This window comes from Lactuca saligna, chromosome 4, assembly GCF_052625555.1.
Source record: "Lactuca saligna cultivar CGN05327 chromosome 4, ASM5262555v1, whole genome shotgun sequence".
Lineage (NCBI taxonomy): Eukaryota > Viridiplantae > Streptophyta > Magnoliopsida > Asterales > Asteraceae > Lactuca > Lactuca saligna.
In genome coordinates, this window is record NC_136420.1 from 83,431,799 (window position 1) to 83,449,232 (window position 17,434).

Consider the following 17,434-nt stretch of genomic DNA (forward strand, 5'->3'; position numbering starts at 1 on the left):
AAATATTTTGGATGGCCCTTTGCTTATAAATGAGCTTTTATTCCTTGGCTAAGAAAGTTTAAAAAAAAAGTATACCACTTGGAGGTAGATTTCAATAAAACATTTGACTCTTTTTATTGGGCATTCTTGGAAGCACTTTTAGAGCAAGTGAAACTTGGGATAAAATTGAGAGGGTCAAGGATTGTCTTTACTCCGAAAGATCATCGGTTTTGGCTAATGGTTCATCTAAAATTGCATTTACTATAAGAGATTAAGAGGAGGTGGTGGGCAGGGCGATCCTCTATCTCATTTTTTTTTTTTCATGGAGGTTCTCCGGTAAACATGATTAGTGATCTATGGTAAACATCGCGAATCTTAATAGATTGGTAGGATGTTTCTATTTAACATTTAGTGTAAAAGTTAATTTACACAAAAGCAAGTCGTTGAAAAAAGATGTAAAATTGGGGTAGATAATCTAGAGGTTGCTTGACTTGCGGTCATTTTAAATTATGAACACACTTCATTCTAGTTCATTGGTTCATGTATCAGGGGATTCCATTGGCTCCAATATGAAGCTTGTGAACAATTAATCTCCTATTGTGGGCAAATTTCAAGCGAAATTAAAGTATTAAACTATTGGAAGGCGAAAAACCTATTTTTTGGCAGAACTACACTTTGAATTCGGTCTTAGCCTCTTAGGGAGGCTTCCACTTTATTATTTTTCTCTCTTTAAGGGGCTGAAGAAGACAATTGATAAGTTGGAAATAATTAGAATGACCTTTTTTTAGGGATGGGGGAAAGGTGACACAAGAAGAAGATTTGTTAGGTTGTTTGGCATTCCATACTTCAACCCAAAAGTTTCGGTGGTCTTAGTGCTAATTGCTTGAGATTGTCAAATCTTGCAGTTATATCCAAATGGTGGTGGCGTTTGAAGACACCTAACGGAATTTGGACAAAATGCATTATCGCAATGCATCTTGTTGACAGTAAACCCATTGTAAAAAAAAATTAAAAAAAAAAATAAAAAATCCATAAAGTGTGTGGCTTAATGTGGGACAAACTGATTAGGATTTTTGGATTTGGGGATTTCTTTAATATATTTATTCAAAAGAAAAGTGGGGGCTGAAGATTTAACATATTTTTGGAAAGACTTGTAGTGTGGTGATGTTCAGTTAAAAAGAAATACTTCCGAAGTTATACACAATTGAAGCTAATAAAGATTGTCAAATCCAGATTTTAATTGAGTGCAATTGAAAGTTAAATAATTTGTGTGGATTTTTTTCGAGACAGAATTCCTCTCAATAGTTTAAGGGTTTTGATGATCGTATCCACGGTTGCTGCTTCATCCTTATTGGTGTTGTTCTTTATATTTAAGTATTTAACACTTGTTTAGTGACTGATTCCTTATCCTCATGTATTTTATGTACTTCATTATGTCCAGTTTTCCACCAGTTTTATTTTAACAACTTTTATTGCCATTAATCGATTCTCTACTTTTGTTGTTTATAAAATTTCTGCAGTTCTAACAAAAAGAAAAAATACGTGATTCTTGCATCAAATTGTTTTATTATAGAATTGCGGCCGCCCGCCGCCCAAACAAAAAGCCGGCAAAAATCAACGTCGTAGCCGCTTCCGCGTGCAACGAGACCCACATTTCATTACTCCATTCACCCAATTGGGCGGCGCCTTTTGCCTACTCAGTCAAACCCCTCGTTGACCCCACCACACCCTGCTTCCTTTATATAATAAACACACACAATTGTCTCACATAGACACACACACACTAAAACACTTCTCTAATGGTTATGAAGAATAATGCTTCAAAGCCTGTAACAGCGGCCAAGATTCCCGGTGTGGACCAAGTACATTACCGGGGAGTAAGAAAACGGCCATGGGGCCGTTACGCGGCGGAGATCCGCGACCCTGGAACGAAAACCCGGGTGTGGTTGGGTACTTTCGACACGGCGGAGGAAGCAGCCAAAGCATACGACACCGCCGCCCTCAACTTCCGGGGCACCAAGGCAAAGATCAACTTCCCTCCATCCATAGACGACGTTGACGGCCAGAGCCCCAGCCAAAGTAGCACCGTCGAGTGTTCCACTTCTTCCCCAGATGGTCGTCCTCCGTTCCACCGGCCGTTGGAGCTTGATCTCACGCGCCGCCTAGATGTTTCAGTCGCTGGGTACCAGTTGTTTCATAATGGCGGGCAGCAGACGGTGGCGGTCGTACCCCATCCCCATGGCCAGCCGATTATGGTGTTCATGGATCGAGGTTATCCGTACTTGTATAATCAGTACAATCCGAAGATTGAACAGGAATATGTGAACAGATTTAATGGAGTTTTGAGCGAGTCGGACTCTTCATCGGTTGCGGATTGCAGCGCCCCTCGTGATACGAGCATGTCGAGAAGAGAGCTTAATCTTGATCTAAATTTAGCGCCACCGGCGGTAGATGTTTAAGAAGATAGATGATAGATAGCTGTGTACTTGGTAATAGACCGAACCGGGTTCAATATGTAACGTCTGCAGGGTAGACCGGTTCGGGTCATTTTTTTTTGAGTATTTTAGAGTAGAACGGTGTTTTTTGGACGGGCAGACCGGATTTTGGGCAGCTCCCTTTCTCGACCGGTTAAATTGTGTGTAATTATTCAGCATTTTATTAGGAGATTTATAATTCTTAATATAAATTATGCATTTTTTGTAATTTTTGAATTTCTTCTGATGTTTTTTTAGGTATAATTATTGAAGTATTTCATTTGCAAGTTTATATAACTGGATAAACAATCGAATATTTTATGAAAAAATGGAAAATAGGGCTAATAATATTAAACACTTTTAAACACATCATTCTTTATTGGGGTTGGCTAAATGGACACATTCTTTATTGGGGTTGGTTAAATGGACTCAAAACATACCTTTAAAAGTTAAATGTTTTATATGGAGGGCTGCTATAGGAAGAATTCTAGTAGCTGATGTGCTACTTTAGATGGATATAATGACCAAACCAGGATTTGTCCAATGTGAACCACTTAATAATTGGCTGTGAATTCTCAAAATCAGTTTGCTATTGGATTTTCGGGTGGCGTGGGATTCATCGTAGGCAATTTGGGAATGTAAGAGACCTTATTGATTTTACTATTGGAGTTTTCGGTGGTGTGGGATTCAGGCAATTTGGGAATGTAAGATACCTAATTGATTTTGCTATAACATGGGGGAATTGTCCCAAGAAAAGACATTTGCTAAGCATGATAGTATATTCTACCATGTGTAACATATGACTAACAAGAAATGATAGAATTTTTAAAAGATTTGAGTAAATTCTACCAAAAATGCATATTTCATTATAGCTCAAACTTTTGAATGGAACAAGTACATGAGGAATGGAATGGAAAGTTGGACGGATAGTTGCTCAGTTTTCTCTTTTTTAGTTTAAAATGTTAGCAAAATGCTATAGTGTTTGTTTATTCCTCTCTGGTTTGTTTTGATGCTATAGTATTGTTTGTTTTGATGCTATTTGTTGCTGTTGTGGGTCTTTATCTATATAATTATTCGTCGTTTCCAAAAAAAAAATGGATAGAGTCCAGGCGTAGGTTGGTAGTTTTTGAGGCGACGAATACGGATTTGTGGTACTGTCAAGCAGAAGCAGGCAGGTCAAGCGGGTGGATGTAATAATGCATGAGTGTCGTTAAGAACCCCTTCAACCATTTACTTCCTCATGCATTGTGTATTTGTATTCTTGCTTTAAGACTTGCAACAAAGTAATTTTGTATGTTTTTTAAATAGTTTGTGAATTAATTTTATATATTTCTAATATTGTGTAAATTAGTCATGTATGATGTTTTATTAGTTTATGTTTATAAAAAAATTAAATATTGAATGTGTTAAATGGGTTGGAAAAAATTAAATTTTTATTTGTTCTTGGTCGAAAAAGATGAAAGAGATAAAAGAAAAAAACTAAGATGATATTATGAATGAGTTGGGAATGGGCGAATGGTGGACTCCCTCCATCCTATAGGTTATATTTTGGTGTTATTATTTTCTATAAATAGACGATACTTATATCCCATCCTTTTTATAAAAATTCTAATTTATTTTAAACCTAACAATATCAAACTCTTCCCAAGAAACCTTCATAAATAACATGCATGTAATATGTTATGAATACCGTCAAAGATCATGAGACAAATCGAGCCTTTAAGCTTGCTTTCCACAAATTTCAAAATAGTGAATGGTCCAACTAATCCTCTCTACGGAAAGACTTTCAACAAAGCCAGAACATCCACTTCAAATAACAAATGTTATTGGTCTACTCTTCAAAACCACATAACTTTTTTTTTAATGATTTTGAGTGGCCAACATTCTTTCCATATTATTTTCATTATACCAACTTCAAATCTAAAAAAGTGATTCTCTCTATCTTCTAACCAACGAAATGATGTCCAACTCTTTCTTTTGCAAGTGTTTCATAATACTCTTAGTGCTAGAGGTATTATATGATTTCTTTTCAATTGGAGATTTGCATGTCCTAAGCATGTCTCCAGTGTTGAAACCATTTTTTTTCACTTTACCGACTTTGTTGTCACATCATTTTAGATTATATCTTTCTTCGTAAAGTCGATGATCGATTAAAATCAATAAGAAGCAAACCGGGTTATCTGTTAATGGAAAATTTGTGACCTTTACATCCTTTGGATTTGTCATTTAATCAAGAAGCAAAGGGTCTTGCTGAAGGCATCTGAAACCCCCACTGATTCGTTGCACCGATTGTTGGTATCGCTCTTAGACTATCCATATCGGTTTTTCACGATTTATTCACAATGTCACTTGGAAATTTAATTTGTATTATTATTTTGTTATTTTATTTTAAAAATATTCTTTTAACTATAATAATTATATTTTATTTATTTATTATTGAGTAATTATTTTGTTTAATATTTAAAATATATGTTAAAAAATATATACAAAATAATTGTTGATGTGACAATAGGGATCATTTTTAAAAGATATGGACATTGTATCATATTGGAGAATTAAGAAAAAAATCAATATAACATATTTGAAACATGAATGATATTGTATTAGACTGGAGGGAATGGGTGCGGTTTCAACTGATGTGGCACTGAAACACCGTCCCCTCCATGCGGTTTTGAAGTGTGGTTTGGGGAGTGTCGCAAGAATCGGGAGCGCTCCATTTCTCTCTATCTTCCTCTATCTCTCTATCTCTCTCTTCTTTCTCTTTCCTCTTTCAGTTTAATACCATCCCTTGGGGTTTGGGTGTGGTAGAAGGAAGGAGAGTGTCTGGAACCACTCCCTCCAGTCTTAACTCTCACAAAAATACAGGAAAATCCACCTTAAAATATTTATAAAAGCTTTTTAATGACTAAAAGTAAATAGAAAAGTGATATGAAAAAAAATTAAACTTTTATGAGTGGTTAACATCGGAAAATGCCTTTATAATAATGTGTGTTTCCCTTCTGTTAATACTTAATTGAGCCTAATTGGAATTTGTGGGTGGTTACGGGATAGGTGTCAAGGTGTGAAAGAGAGAAAGATAAAAGCGGCGTTGGTAGTGGGTCCACCAGCTATCACCTCTTGACTGAGTCAACCCAGTAATACACGTATTCCGTCGCTGCCGTCCATAAGTATGAGTTAGAGTAAATTATAGTTTAGTCCCTTTAGTTTATACAAATATGCAGTTAGAGTGCAATTTAAAAATATATATATATATATATGTTGATAATCCTAATGTTTTAAAAAATTGGCACGTATTGTCCCTAAGATTGTCACCGTTAAGTCCTATCTGTTAAATATGCATAAAACGATCATTATATTCATAAATGAATATAATGGTTTGTTTTGATTTCCAGGTTTTGTTTTGACTTGTTTTATTTGAGATTTGAATTTCATTCAGATTTGATGTAAATATGCATAAAACAACCATTATATTCATAAATGAATATAATGGTTTGTTTTGATTTGTTTTATTTGAGATTTGAATTTCATTCAGATTTGATGTCGTTGGTTAGTTTTGGTGGTTTACCAGTGGTTAGTGATAACTGCTGTTAGAGGTGGACAGGAAAGTGGACTAGTGGTTGATTTTAGGTGGTGGTTTTGAATATTTCCAATGGTGGTGGTGATTAAGTTTTCTTCACCATAAGAGAGAGAGAGAGAGAGAGAGAGAGAGAGAGAGAGAGAGAGAGAGAGAGAGAGAGAGAGAGAGAGAGGGAGAGAAAGTGTGTGTGGGACCCTTTAATGTTAAATAATTATATTTTTTCTTTTTTTATAAAAAAATAAAGCAAATCTTTATAAATGGTCCATGTGGCAGTGAAATGATATAAATACATTCCACTTAACGGCCAAAAGATAACGGAGTTAACGAAAATGACCATTTATTAAAAGTTTTGAAACCACATGGACCATCTGTGAGGTTTTTTGAAATTAGAGACTAAACTTAATATTTTTGAAAACCACAAGGACCATTTTTGAAGTTTTGTCTTTTTATTAACAAGGGATATTTCAATAAAAATGGACAAAGAACCCTAAAGCCCTAACATATCATCGAGAACCATTTTACGTATTTCTATTCTCTCTCATATGACTGGAGACCCAACAATACCCTCTTTATATCTCTTTTTCTCTTCCTTCTGTAACATCTCGTTTATTAAATAATTAAATAGATAAAAATTAATGAATGAATAGTAGCCCAAAAATCCATAATAGTTAGCGGGGTGTTGGATTCGGGGAATCAAACATCATAATTTTGGAATTGGGGATTTAAAAGTTTAATTCCGGGATTTATTTTGTAAAGATTTTCAAAGGTCAGGGAGAGTTTGGTAAATATTGGACCTAAATTTAAAGATTTTGGAGGCTAAGGGGCTGAATGGTAATATATGTTTGAAAATAATTTGTAAAGGAGGGGCTGTTTGGTAAAATATTGGGCTTATTATGAAAGGATTTTTAGAGTCTTGGGGCTAAAAGGGTAAATTACGGACTTAAGTTGAAAGAAAAAGGAGAAGAAGGGACCATTTGCATCATTATGGGATGAAGTTTACGTGAGTCGGGTATATAACCCATCAACCCCGGTAACCCTAACCCTAAACTAAACACAACCGCCACCCTCCTTCTGCCTCCTTCACCACCGATGTCGTCACCCTTATCCCTCCCGTTCCAGCCGCCTTCTCCTTGCCTGTGAAGTCGGAGAACAACTTAATCAAACCACCGGAGCGACTGCCAACAATGATGTGAGCGTTGTTAACGCCACCTCAGTAGCCGAATCCATGAGGATGTTGTCGTCGTCATCTCGAGGGTAGCTCAGTCGGAAGTGCCTTTCGTGTTATAGCTCGTTTTCGTGTTGCTGCTCAGACGTGAAGTGGAGATGGGTGCTCGATGGATATAAAAACCCGAGGAAAACCACCATGGCTGCCAACCATGGTGGCTGCAGCCGTTAGCCGTTGTTGCTGTCGCCGTCGTACGTCACCAGGTGGGTGGTTGGGTCCATTTTTCGAACAAAAAGAGTGTGTGTATGCTTCTACCACTTGTGCGCATGACGTACATGTGGTGGCTTGGTCAAATTTCACAAGAAAAGCCACAATCGCCACCGTGAGGTGATGGCTGTCACCTCCAACCACCACCTGCCACCACAAGGATGGCTCGGTGTGTGTATGTATGTATGTGTGTGTGTGTTCATTTGGATATTGTTTTATATGTACATTGTTTGGCCGAATTATTCAAGGAAAACAACCCGTTGCCACCGTGAGGTGGTGGTTGCCACCTCACGCCGCCATTCTACCGTCACCTTGGGTGGCAGTGTGCTTTTGTGTGTGTGTGATTCTTATTTTGTGATGCTTGGACATATGTAGCCAAAAAAAATCATAACCACCACCACAAGGTGGTGACCGTCGCCGTGAGCCGCCATTGACCACCACTACCCGAGGTGGTAGTGGGTGGTGCCTGACTTATTTAACCCTAATTGACCTAATAAAACCCTAATTGACCTAAAAACCTAACCATTTGACTAATGGGCATGCGATTAGGTTGTAAACCCTAATTAGGGTTTAGAAAACCCTAATTTTAGATTTGTTGGTTTGGACTTATCGGGACCCATGCTTTGGGCCATTGGAATTGAATTATGAATTACACCCGATTACACCGTATGATTTACCTAGTAAGATGATGGACTTAATTGATTAATTCCTTAATGGGTTAAGTAAGAACACTTAACCCTAATCGTCATTTTATGTGAAAACAACCGACACCAATGAAACTTGATCTTGTAATATAAAGACAACCACTAATGTTCAACAATAACACCAAACTTTTTTTTGGATAAATCGCTAAAATGCAACATTGATCTAATGGTATTTGATGGTTTTAAGTAGGGTTGAAAAATATGCATTACAGAAAACCAACCAACATGTTAACAACCAAACCAATAATATTGGTAACCAATGTGTTTGGTAGCCAACATGTTTGGTTGGTAGTACCATACCAACCAACTCAATATATATATATATATATATATATATATATATATATATATATATATATATAATAGTTCAAATAAAAACAGTAAATAATGTGAGAACATAAAAACACTATTTTTATGTTCTTATTCGGCAATGAATTTTGTATCAACAACTTTATGTCATTATTCAACAATAAATTAATGAATAGTTACAAGTTAAAACTAAAATTAGAATCTACTATAAATATACACATACATAAATTTATAATAAAATAATAATATTTTAATGAATATATGAATAATCAGACATTAATATTCATATTAGAATTACTTCAAATATATATATATATATATATATATATATATATATATATATATATATATATATATATATATATACACACACACACAACATTTATTACAAAATAACAATAAAAACATAGTAATTTTACGTTCTCACATTATTTACTATTTTTATTTGAACTTTTATATATATATATATATATATATATATATATATATATATATATATATATATATATATATATATATATATATAAAAGATCGTATATTTAAATTCTAAGTGTATTTGGTATTTAAGATTTAAGAGCTTTAATGTTACCTTTTACCATATTAGGAAAGGAAAGCATAAAGTTTAAACTTATGTTCAACATAACGTATTTTTCTCTACTATGATTAAAATTTAAAGTTACGGTAGAAATTAATAAAATCTTTATGGATTGAATTTTCAATCTCAACCATCACAAAACTTTCTTTCACACAAGCTCTATTCACGGTTTACAATGTTAAGAAAATGAAAATCTTTATTTATAAAATTCTTATACATGTTAGGCATATATCATTACCAACATTACCCACCAAACTTATTAGTAACCAATTAAGTTGGTACCAATTATACTTAGTATGGTTGTGATAATAAAAATTTTGTACCAACTTTAATTTGTATGATACATGGTTTAGAAAAAAATATGGTCGATACCATACCAATTCCGCCCCTAGTTAATAAATAATATTAAGTCATAAAAAAGTTTTCATTTTATATAATCTTGATTATGATGTTATTAAGACAACATTACATCAATGGTCAATATCAATTTAATCCTTTTCAAATTTATTTATATGGACGATCCTTATGATTTCAATATCTTGTGCGGTTAGTCCTAATCAATAACTCCATAAAAAAATGGAGCTAAGTGTTTATAAAAAAAGACTATTTTTGTCATTTTGTTATTTATGTTTTTGTTTTTTTTCTTTTATCTAATTAAGGACCCTACCTCCATCCAAAACCACCAATCTCTCTCCTCCACATATAAATGTATCAATCCCTACTGCTTAGTACTTACCATTTCCGACGACTCATCCCATCGAATGTCATGACCTCCATCAACCCTTCCCCATCCCCCACTACTTTGTATTTTCAAAAAATGTCCTTTAATTGTTCTTAATGTTCTTAAGCTTATCTTCTGCAAATCTTGCATCACAAATTGTAACCATTGCAAAGAAAGCAGCAATCTTTAATGTAAATGTTAAATAAACCCACCAAGGAAATCCTAAAGGTTGAATCTAGTCAAATAGAGGCTCATTATAACAACCAACACATATTGTCATTCCAAAAAAGTTAAAATAATTGTAAACTGCACTATATAAGCCCATTTCAAGGCTCACGTGGAAGGTCTTGGATAATCAATCGGATAACGCTAGCAACATTTTGGGTGTGCTAGGGTTTTAACTTAGACCTAATGTGATACTTACACAACTCGACTCATTATAAAGGGTTTAATCAAGTTTCATATAGATTTTGAGTTGGTAAAATGGTTTCTATTCACAAAAGAACTCTACAGTAATTACAAATTTAAGAAGTTTAGGAAACTGGTTTGTATTTTGATGGGCATACATATGTCAAAACACAGTAATAATATTTAATAATATGCCAATGATTTCAATGAAAATTGAATAATACTATATCTCGCATTTAGCCCAAAATTGCAACCTAAAGTCATTACTAGTTAACAAGTAATAAACAGAAACTATCGCCCAACAAAGGCATCCAAAACAAAATCCATACTTTTCGCATTGCATTACAAATTTAAGCAAGTTGTCGTAACCTATATCTGAAACTCGGTGATTTTCCTAAAAATAAATTAAGCAAAATTGATGATGATTATGACGAAATTTCCAGTTTGAGTTAATGAGAGACTCATTCGATTTCTTGAATGATTCTGTTTTTCCGTACAGACTTTCTTGGCATGCTTCCAGGGGCACTGTGAGCTCTCCTCCTGTCTTCCTTCCTCTTTTCTGCATCTGCCATTGTTCTCCTAAGCAACCCTGCCTTGTATATTGGTTTTGGCAAGTGCCTATGCCTGCAAATTATTATTTTTTTTAAAGAAAACATATATTAAGTATATAGTTAGAAACCAAAAACATTAACTAAGAATAAATAAAAAAAAGAGGGAAATACCTTAATATACGTTTGACCTCAGGAAGATGCTTGTAACGATTCTTGACAGCCTCCATATATTCATGCTTCTTACGTTCTCGTGGAAGAATCTGCCACACACAATTCAATCATTTTACACAACATTAATGAAACCAAAAAAAAAAGTGTTTTAACAGATGAATTATTAATGACAAGTGTATTTAATAAAAAAAATAAAACTTACAACACCGAGTTGCTCTGATGCTTTAGCTTTCCAAAGTCTAAGATTGGTGTCGTCACTACCCGAGATCACATAACTTGCATCACCACTAAACTTCACGCAAAACACCCTGAAAATTCATCAATTATCAAACTTAGTCCCCAATTTAATGCACAAATACATATTTCAACATATGTACAGAAAATCAAAATCAAGGGGAATAACGGTTACCTTTGCATTCGCTTAGTGTGATAGATTTCCCTACTATGTCCACCGTTATACTGAAAAATCCTCACCTACGAAAATCCAAAATATTTTATTTACTAAAATGAATACAAATATAACTGAAAATTAATTTTTCAAAAAAAAAGGACTTACTGTTCTGTCATAAGATCCAGTTACAAATTCACGACCGGTTGGTGAGTAATCAATATCCATACTGCAAAGTCATCATCAAATCTGTTAGTGTCTTTATATAACTACCATACCAAAAAAATAAAAATAAAAAATGTTTAAAATCACAGTAGATATCTTACACTGCAGACACATGATCTTTATGCACACACTTGGCTTCTTCTAGTTTTCTTGCATCAAAACTGTAACAATTGCAATTTTCATTTGCCTGCCACAAAACTAAGTGTTAGAAACCATATGAGGGGCATTCATGTCTTTTACGCAGATGGGATGTGTTTTTTGGTTTCAGATTTTTGTAATTTGAACATTTCAACTTACAAATGATTGATAAGATATGTACTTTTGTAGATTATTGCAATATTTTTATAATTTATAATGGTTTGGGGATGTGGAAAGTGCATGTTGTAGATGATGTCCAGTTGGTACTTACAGCTGTGAAGTTCATGGGCTCCATCGGATTCCAAGCAATAGAATTTGTTTTTGTCTGAAAAGACAAAAAAATATAAAGTTCAATATTAAAAATGGTTAATTCAAACAAAATATTCTACAACTAAGAAGATATCATTATATTATACACACCAATATATATCTAGGGAAATATGTCAACTATAATTATATATTTGCATACATACCCTCATGATAAGTTTTCTTGCTGGTGAAGATGTTCGAAGATCATATATTGTTATGCTCCGATCACTACACACAAGTAAAAAAAAAAAAAATATCTTTAGAGAGGAATGAATGGAAGGAAAACAGTGAAGCTGTTTCTTGCATTTAAGCCAATGTTATATAGAATCAAATGACCTCCCAGATGTTGCAAGTATATTTGGCTCCCCAGGATTAAATCGGACAGAAATAACCGTATCATTTCCCCATTCGAAACTGTTAACTGGCTGCGACCTATATCATCACCACACCAATTAGACACACAAAACTATACAGGTCTTGGATGGAATGGAATGAGGAATTCCATTCCTTTCCCTTCTCAATTCCATCATACCAAACAAAACACTATTGTATCAAAATGATCTGACCTAAATTTGGCTCATTACCTATTGTGGTCCCATATATCAACTTGAGCACCAGCTGTGGCAAAAAGATTACCTTCCCATTGATGGTCCACACCCCTGAAAATAATAAACTCAAAATCCATGAAAACATGAAAAATACATGCAAGAGATAGTAATATATACTTATATACTTCCACTTCTTTGTATTATAGCAATATCATCCAAATACAAAGCAATTTCCACTGTTATAAATGGGTGGATTTTTCAATGTATAATGAACAAAAATGAAACTACAATGCTGAAACTGAGTAGATATTTTCCCAGCAAGTAAACTTACCAGAAGGCATTTTTCCAAACATAGGATGCAATTGACTGCAATCACAAACATTAATTTGCATAAACATGTTAACATGTGAAAGAATCAAGAAACCAAACTAGGGTTAGCAGTTAGCACTAACCTTTTCTGAGGTATCAGATGAGTCGATGCCACTTGAAAGAGGAACCCTCCACAGTCTAACACTGATTCAATTAAGTAACAATACACACATCAAAGTTAATGTTTAAGTTCAGGATTATAAATTGCCAAAACACTAACAGTCTGTTTGGTTGAATAGACATTTAATCCATGATACCAAACACTACCCAAATCTAACATCATAAAGCTTACGTGCAATCCGTTCCACATGAAACAAGAACACCCCCATCTGTAGATACAGTTAAACCTCGTACTGCACCTTGGTGCCCAGGATATTGACAAATTGTTTTCCTACAATAATACAAAGTTAGGTTTCCAAACAATTATAAGAAAAAGAAATTTCTTCATATGTTGTTATATAATGTATCATAGGTTGTAGAAATATAATTAATGGAAATTGAATAATTACAAGGTTAGAACAAAGTAAAGTATTACCTCGAAGCAATATCCCATAAACGAATATCTGCAAGGAATCACAAATTCAACATGTTACAGAACATAACTTGGTTTTTAAAAACATATAGCCAAAAGAATATTCCGACTTACTTAAGGAAAAATATATGCTTTTAAAAGAAGAAAAAACATAGGCCAAAAGAAACAAATAAATATGGCAACTGAAGCATACCTCCATCCATAGAACCAGAAAATACACCTTTCAGGTGACTAGGGTTTTTTGCCATACATGAGATGGCGTCTATATGCCCATCCATGGCTCCAATAAATGGTCTTGCAAATACCTACCATGTGTCCATGTCAAAATTAATCTCAGCTATGACAAAAAATAACTAAAAAACAATGATTTGCTTTAACATTCAAAGCACAACAAATCAATTAGTTAGAAAAATGAAAAGCATATCAAACAGGTATCGCATAGAGAGAAAGTATTACCTTATCTAATTTAGCTGCATTAAGGGCTCTAACATACTCCACCGCCTTCTCTTGAGTACGAAGGTTTGGGTCGTAGTTTCGAGAAACCCTCTGATACAATAGGAAATGAATAATCAGACTCCCATCGTTTCAAAAAAAAAAAGCTACACTTGAATTTTGATGTCAATCGAAGCACTCATCGCACGAAAATTCGACCGAGGTTTTGTAGTAAATCTAATATATTTGCTATTCTTTTCTCGAAATCATACAGACACCGAAACAAAATTACCTGAAGATCATTACTCCGCTCGCGTGTAAAATCATCTGCAGAGCGAGAAATAACCTTAACCCTCATACTTCTAAAAACAGTAAGTGAACGTTTGTTTCGTTGCAGAGTTTATCAAATAGATTTAGATGCAGAGCTTCGGTAACGTTGATGGTAGTTCCGGCGGCGGCAGAGGTGAGAAAGCCGATGAATCACGGGTGTTTGGCAAAATTACCAAAAAGGGCTTCCTTTTATATTATGGCAATATGCATGTTCTTGTTATGAACACATTGTGTATTTCCTGTTATGAACAGCTGTAATTGAACAGTTATGACCATTAGACAGCAATTGAATACATACACTGATACACCATTGTAGTGACAGCAGACAATTTGAACTGAAATCAGGGGAAAAAAGAAAATCGAAGCAATTGAACACATACATCTAAAATTAGCAGACATCATACATACTTCGATTTCAACAAACACATGATTTCGATTTCAACCGAAATCGGGGGAAAAAGGAAAATCGAGAGCAGCAAAATACAGTTGAACGAAAGCAGTAAACGATGAAGAAAATCGTACATGAATCGTATTTGTGGTGTGCGACGGTCTCCGGTGCTGTGGGTGCGACGGTATTTGACGATGGAAGTCGGCGGTGAGCAATCAACGACGAGGAATAGGGAATCGCCTGAGGAGCGACGAGAGAAGAAGGGAGGCTGCGCTGTTTCTTTTTCTTCTGGTGAAAGCATACGAACGAAAACTATATTAGGTTAAGGGTATATTGGTCCATTATTTATTAGGTTAAGGGTATATTGGTCCATTCCTAAACAAAGTGAAATAAGCAAAGGTTAATAAGTTTAATCATAGTCGTTAAACTCGTACGAGTCGAGTCATTTAACACCCAAAACAAGGCGACTCGTTTCTTGTGCGACTCGGTCAAAATTAACGAGCTGTGGCTTGATTCGTACCGAGTCGAGTCAACTCGTGACTCGGACGAGTCATATGACCAACTGGTAATTGCATAATCAAGCATGTAATCCATTGCTATTTTAGATAGCACCAATGTTGGGTTGGAGGAAATCAAATCAATACCAAACAAAACTCTTTCAAGTTTCAAGTTCCACGTTTTCTCTTTTAGTGTGAAATTTGACTTCTACTTCTCCTTTAATATAGTTTTGTTCTTCAACGTGCTATACTTTTTTTTCCTTCCGCATGACCTTCCAAAGTTAGGAGGAGGGCTCGATTTCTTCTACATGTGAGAATAGAGAGAAGAGTAAAGCTAGAAAAGCAAATGAGAATATTTTCAAGGATTGAGAGGGAGGCGGTGTATATCTCTTTGAATAAAATAGAGTAAATGTTGGTAGAAAATGTTTTTGGGAAAATCAATAGGTTTTTGGAGTAACCAAAATGCATCACTGGTAATTAAAGTGGATGCAGGATAGGCGGAGTTTCTTGGAATTGCTTCCATAATACAAACATTTAAGTATTTTAAATAAATATTGAGTTTTTATATAATAAGGTGAAAATGTGATATATATATATATATATATATATATATATATATATATATATATATATATATATATATATATATATATATATATATATATATAATATGGGCTCAATACAACGATAATGGGTTGTGTGCAAAATAAGCCTAAATACGTAAAAAGGGATAACTAAATATAATTGTGGATAATACAAGTATGTTTAACATGGTTCATTGTAGTCGCTTATCCTTGTGACATCTTTGAATCCATTAAGCAAGCTCTATCCTATTCAAATTTACAATTCTATGTATTTTTTTTACATATTATTTAACTGAATGGATGATGTAAATTAAGGTTGGAGGGGGTGGTGTCACCGAAACCGCACTCCCTCCCTCGCCATGTAAGCGTCACGTCACATTTTACCACTTAAGTGTGATTTCTTGCCACACCAAGGGTGTGGTGCCACAGTTTTAGTTTTATTTTATTTTTCTTTTTTTTTTTGTTTTTTTTGTTAACTATTTTAATTTAATAAAACTTATTTTTTAATAAAAAAAACATAATTTTAAAAACATAATAGTTCATTAATTAAAAATACAAATACCATACATTACCTAATTTTAGAAAGAAAAAAAAAACCTAAAAATTTAGAAAAACAAAGTAGAAACAAAAAACCAACAGCTTTAAAAAAAAAAAAAACACACACACACACACACAAGAAACCATTAAAAACTTGAAAAAAAAAAAAACTAGAAATTAGCCACGATTCATATAACGGTTTTTCACTTCCTCCTTCATCGCCAAAACCACTTCAAGCTCGGCCCCGGTCATATTCGACGTGTCCATTGCTAGTATTCGCATGTCGCTCTCCCTTTGTTTCCGAAGCTCTCTTTCAGAAGCAATTTTCAAAATCTTGTCCATTTTCTCTTTTATATCCTTCATGTCGGTTCCCATTTCTTTCAAATCATCTGAATCTGACGCTTTGCCTTTGCCTTTGCTTTTTGATTTGTCTCTTCCCAATGGTCGAGAAGGTGGTGAAACTGGAACAGGTTCATCTTCGTTCAGATCAAACTGAACACGAGCATCTGATGTAGTGTGGTCGGACTCAGATGTTCTGCTGCGTTTTGACCCACTGTCAATATGTTGGTCAGATGTTTTGCTACTCAGCCATTTCCTGTTATCTTTCAAAAAAATTCAAACTTCAAGAAACTTGAAAGCCTTCAGATTTTCTTTTTGATACACTTTCAAGGCTTTCTTCAAAATGACTTCATCACTTTCTCCACTTTTCCATTGACGTTTCATGTTGTTCCACAAGTCATTAAACAACATGACTTCCTTGTTCATCTTCCCCCATTTGGAGTACACTTGATGTTTTGAACGGTATTCTCCACGGCTCATTCCTTTATGGAACCTGTGTAAAACGCGAATCCAAAACGGTCATGCTTTTGGTCTTTTCCAACCGTCGCGTCTTCTGAAATATCGATCCATGATTGTGCCAACACCAACGCTTCCAAAGGTTCCCAACATCTAGCATCCGCCTTCTCTTTTCTTTTATTCGTTGCTCGAGTGGGCTGAGTTAACGAATTCTGGTTCAGAATCAGAAACGACCGTTTCTGGTTGTGTTTGTGTTTGTTGCACAAACTCGGGTTGGGACAAAAAATCAAAAGGATTAAAATTCGGGTCGGGTTGTGGTAGTGGTGGTGTTTGTGGATGTGGTTGCCCTGGTCGTTGTGGAAAAGAAGGAAACATACCGCCATAGTGGTAATACGGAGGTGAGAAAATCGGTTGATCAAATGAAGGTATTGGGGTGTTGGT

General features: G+C 34.7%; 2 protein-coding genes across 2 annotated transcripts; one reads left to right on the forward strand and one right to left on the reverse strand.

The window, feature by feature from the left end:
* The first annotated feature begins 1,739 nt into the window (after positions 1-1,739).
* LOC145042262 (ethylene-responsive transcription factor 4-like) lies at positions 1,740-2,682 on the forward strand. The gene has a single exon (XM_078990660.1). The coding sequence runs from the start codon at positions 1,779-1,781 to the stop codon at positions 2,436-2,438; it is 660 nt and encodes a 219-aa protein (XP_078846786.1). The 5' UTR covers positions 1,740-1,778; the 3' UTR covers positions 2,439-2,682.
* Positions 2,683-10,400: 7,718 nt separating this feature from the next.
* LOC145042263 (WD repeat and SOF domain-containing protein 1) lies at positions 10,401-14,888 on the reverse strand. Its single transcript, XM_078990661.1, has 18 exons — positions 14,715-14,888; positions 14,155-14,444; positions 13,887-13,976; positions 13,624-13,735; positions 13,434-13,461; positions 13,191-13,289; positions 12,982-13,042; positions 12,861-12,895; positions 12,566-12,640; positions 12,318-12,413; positions 12,146-12,209; positions 11,944-11,997; positions 11,636-11,721; positions 11,478-11,538; positions 11,331-11,395; positions 11,124-11,229; positions 10,922-11,010; positions 10,401-10,823 (listed from the first exon to the last, which is right to left on the reverse strand). The coding sequence occupies exons 2-18, from the start codon at positions 14,218-14,220 to the stop codon at positions 10,661-10,663; spliced, it is 1,350 nt and encodes a 449-aa protein (XP_078846787.1). The 5' UTR covers positions 14,221-14,444; positions 14,715-14,888; the 3' UTR covers positions 10,401-10,660.
* Positions 14,889-17,434: the final 2,546 nt, after the last annotated feature.

Coding starts and splice junctions, on each gene's coding strand:
- LOC145042262 (XM_078990660.1), top strand. CDS start 1,779: ATGGTTATGAAGAATAATGCTTCAAAGCCTGTAACAGCGGCCAAGATT.
- LOC145042263 (XM_078990661.1), bottom strand. CDS start 14,220: ATGAGGGTTAAGGTTATTTCTCGCTCTGCAGATGATTTTACACGCGAG. Junction 12,641..12,860: donor GTTTGGAAAAATGCCTTCTG/GTAAGTTTACTT, acceptor TATTATTTTCAG/GGGTGTGGACCATCAATGGG. Junction 11,011..11,123: donor CATCAGAGCAACTCGGTGTT/GTAAGTTTTATT, acceptor TGTGTGTGGCAG/ATTCTTCCACGAGAACGTAA.